Source organism: Aegilops tauschii, chromosome 2 (assembly GCF_002575655.3).
Source record: "Aegilops tauschii subsp. strangulata cultivar AL8/78 chromosome 2, Aet v6.0, whole genome shotgun sequence".
Classification (NCBI taxonomy): Eukaryota; Viridiplantae; Streptophyta; class Magnoliopsida; order Poales; family Poaceae; genus Aegilops; species Aegilops tauschii.
The window spans coordinates 59,322,210-59,326,053 of record NC_053036.3 but is presented as its reverse complement, the minus strand read 5'-3'; the positions used below and the strand labels follow the sequence as shown (position 1 = coordinate 59,326,053).

At 56.4% G+C, this 3,844-nt stretch overlaps 1 protein-coding gene across 1 annotated transcript; it reads right to left on the bottom strand.

Moving 5' to 3' along the window:
• Positions 1–1,711: 1,711 nt before the first annotated feature.
• LOC109746628 (NAC domain-containing protein 92) lies at positions 1,712–3,643 on the bottom strand. The gene is made up of 3 exons (XM_020305742.3): positions 3,281–3,643; positions 2,912–3,198; positions 1,712–2,698 (listed from the first exon to the last, which is right to left on the bottom strand). Exons 1-3 carry the CDS (start codon positions 3,474–3,476, stop codon positions 2,120–2,122), a joined length of 1,062 nt encoding a protein of 353 aa, XP_020161331.1. The 5' UTR covers positions 3,477–3,643; the 3' UTR covers positions 1,712–2,119.
• Between the last annotated feature and the right edge of the window lie 201 nt (positions 3,644–3,844).

The window sequence follows — 3,844 nt, the reverse complement described above, 5'->3', positions numbered from 1 at the left end:
TGACAAGCGAGACAGCCGGGGAAGATGATACGCGTACGATGCAGCTGGCTGTCCACGGCCGGCCAGCGCGCGCGCCCCGCGCAGGAGCCAGGTCCAGGGCCGCGTCACATGCGCACACGCCGCAGCGGAGCGGACGGCGCAGCGCAGGCCACGCCCAGGTCAAGCCGCAGCCGCAGCCGCCGCAAAGCAGCCCGGATGTGGTGTGAACGGAAAGCTACCGAGCCCAAGGCTGTGACGCCATCCATCGCGTGGCGACGGCGACGCGGGCAGATGGATAAAGACGCCAACGCCAAGCTAGCTCGTTCCCTGGCTCTCTTCCTCTACCGACCCAACACCAACAACTGGCGAGCGTGGCACAGAAAAAGTCACGGTAAAAGATCCCGTTCTGTGGGTGCGAGGATGGACGGAATATTCCGTTTTTCTAGCCAGCATGTGCGCTGCATATTGCCTCTATCCACCCACGGCAGTGCCGGTCGTGAGTCGGTCAGCCGGTGCGTCGATCGGCGAGGGATTGATCGATCGGGTTCAGGGAGCGGAGAGAAACGGGCTCGATGTTTCTTGCGCGTCGCGTCGAACGGAAAGCGGAAGCGCGTGGGAGCACGCACGGCCAGCTAGCGGGCAGCAAGTACTAGTAGGAGCAAGTGGGAAGGGGCCCGTCGTTTAACTACTCAAGGTACGACGAGAAGCATTCGCATTCCCATTTGGCCAATTAACCGCGGGGAACTGATTTGATTAGGGTTTATCTTCGCGCGCGCGCGGGCATGCAAGTGGGCTCGATGACGCCGACGGCCTGGTGGCCCGTGGCCTCGGAACGGACGGATGATTGGGTACACGCATGCACGGAAACGGTTTGATTCCTGCGCGACAGCAACGGGCGATCGAGGCCCCATGCTTCTTGGTCCGTTTCGGAGGCCGCGCCACAACACAACTAATCACGCCCATCCAATGGAGCCAACATAACCTAAAAAAAAATCCAATTGAGCCAACAGTTTATAAGAAATCCAATAGAAATTTTCGTCCGCAGATGATGAACCGAGCTCAATCAAAGAAAGTGGTGTGTTGAAGGCTGAATTGGTCACTAATCGCACAAAAATTGTATTCAAAATCTTCAACATGGAAATAGTTAGGGTTTTTTTTCCGGAAAAAGTTATTACACTTTAAAGTGAAGTGGAATCAAACACGAAGATTTCGCTAACGCACCCGAATGGCTTCACACGTTGTTCTATATCCCTACGGGTCACCGGTCCGAACCGTCCCGACCACTTCTTGCTATATGTAGGAAAATCGAACCCGTGGCCTATAAAGAGAAGGGGTTGGAACAACTGCTCTGCCACGGCTTCGTGATTGGGAGCTTCAAAATCTTCAAGCAATTCCGGTATATTTTGCTTGGTAAACATATCACGGACCAGAACCGTCTGGACCAATTCTTGCTATATTTAGAAAAAAATCAAACCCGGGACCTCTACAGGGGAAGGGGATGAAACTACCATTGTGCCATGGCTAAATGATCCTACGCTTCAAAATCTTCAAGCAATTTTGGTACATTTTGCTTGGTAAAGACATCTATGTTGGATCAGGAAACACGGTTACCGGACACAAAACCGTTCAATAACCATGACCGCAGAATGACACAAAACCGTCCAATAACCATGACCCCAGAATCAACCATGACATATACTAAGATCAAGCAACGATCAAATAAATAGAACAATTAGAAGGGGAATAATTCATTTCAATTAACACACAATCAGATTCATCAATCAAGTCGGTCTCGGTATATCTCTCACCCTCCAATTCATCCCCTAATCACTGAACTGTATGATGGCAATTCGGTACCTATGTACAAACTACAGATGCCTCCTAGCAGTTTGATACCACACCCTAATTAAGATTAATCAGCACTCCCTCGCTCACAGGCCATCATTATGCCTTGCACGCGTCAACAACAAACACACGACGATCCCCCTCGAATCATCGCCGCGCGCCTAATTAACCCAATCCTTAATCAAAGTTAATGAAGCAACTAATCAATCCAAGAGCTAGCACCAACCAAATTAACCATCTATAGCTACCAGCAAACGGAGACGCTCCAGTCCATCGGAGAGATGGATGGATTCAATCAGATCTTCCACATGTTGGAGTAGTCCATGACCTCCAGATCGAGGTACGACCGCGACGACGGCATCAGGAACGACGAGGTGTCCGCGCCGGCGAGCGCCCCCGCGTCGAAGCCCAGCGAAGGGCTCAGCAGCGCCGACGAAGACGCCGCCTCCGGCTTGCAGTGCCTGCGGATCGCGGTCTGCTGGTCCCCCATGGCCTGGTAGGGTGAGTACCCGGCGCCGCCATGGTTGCCGTTGGGCGTCGCCGCCGGCATGTAGAAGTAGTTGGGGCTCTGCATCTGCTGCTGCGGCACCGGCGGCTCCGTCTTGATGGAAAGATGCTCCATGTCCGGCTCGAACGGCACGGCGGCGCTGGAGGTGGAGCTCGAGGCGCCGGCGAAGTCGTCGGCGCCTGACGGGGAGTCCATGAGCATCGGCAGGTCGGCGTTGTTGAGCAGGTCGGGGTTGTTGAGGAAGTCGTCGACGTCGAGGAAGGCGTACGGGTCCTCCATGACCCCGACGGCCGCCGGCGCCGTCTGGGGCGGCGCATTCTTCGCCGCCAAGTCCTTGTCGAACACCCGGCAAACAGCCCAATCGTTCTGCACGCGCGCACGCAACAGGCAAGCTTGAGAAAACAACACGAGGAAAACAAGAAGCAAGAAACAAATCCGGAGCGCGACATGTGAGCGCGCGTGGTCCAGCCGGCAGCATCTTCGGACGCTACGGCGGCTCGATTGATCGACACGGCCGGCCGGGCCGCCGGAGACGGCCGGAGACGGAAAAGCAAAATCGAATCTTGCGGGCGGCCGTACCTTGGCGGAGCGGGGGAGGCGGTGGGGCAGCTGGCCCTCGAGGCGGTACTCGTGCATGACGTAGGGCGTCTTATCGCCGCGGGGCGCGCGGCCGGTGTAGAAGACGAGCGTCTTCTTCATGCCGACGAGCACGGCGTCCCGGCCCTTGCCGCGGAAGATCTCCTTGTCCTTCCCCGTCGCCTTCCAGTACCCCTTCTCCGTGGCGCGGTTGGTGCGCGTCCCTGTCGGGTACTTGCGATCCTTGTGCACGAAGAAGTACCACTCCTTCTCCCCCATCTTCGCCTTCCCTGCACAAAACGAACCGCCGGCCATGAGCGCGCTGCAAATCGAACCAAACGAACGCTCCTATCGAGGAGTAGTAGTACTCACCGGGGAGATCCCACGGCTCGGTCTTGTTGAGGTCGACGTCGGCGATCACGAGGCAGGAGAAGGCGTTGTTGACGGCCTTGGGGGTGAGGTAGTGGGTGACCACCTCCTCGTCCGTCGGGTGGAAGCGGAAGCCCGGCGGGAGCGACAGCCGCGGCTCCTCCTCCTCCAGATCCATCACCGCCGTCACGTCCGACATCGCTTCTCCTTCTTGGATCTGCTACCTAGCTTGCCTTGGCTTGCTTCGCTCAGGAAGAACTCGGGAGCTGACGAGGAGGAGGAGGAGGAAGAAGAGCTGGAGAGATATGGAGGGATGATTTTCTCTGATTGATCGGACGCTTTGGGCTTCAGAACACTGGAATGGAGCGGCGGTGTGCTGGTGGTTTTATAGCTACGGACTGGCGTGCGGGGGAAGCCAACCTGCGGCCGGACCGGAGCCGCGGGCTCGGCGAGCTTTACTCACTTATTTACCGCACCCCATGCTTAGCTGCTAATTAATGGTGATTAATTGCTCCGCAGTGATCCAACGGCGGTAAATTAAAGCTCTTATTACCGTCCGGATGAGAA

Excerpts from the sequence above, each read along its gene's own strand:
- LOC109746628 (XM_020305742.3), bottom strand. The coding sequence starts at position 3,476 with ATGTCGGACGTGACGGCGGTGATGGATCTGGAGGAGGAGGAGCCGCGG. Across the intron at positions 3,199-3,280 it reads CGAGCCGTGGGATCTCCCCG|GGAAGGCGAAGATGGGGGAG; the intron begins GTGAGTACTACT and ends CGTTTTGTGCAG. Across the intron at positions 2,699-2,911 it reads GCCTCCCCCGCTCCGCCAAG|AACGATTGGGCTGTTTGCCG; the intron begins GTACGGCCGCCC and ends GCGCGCGTGCAG.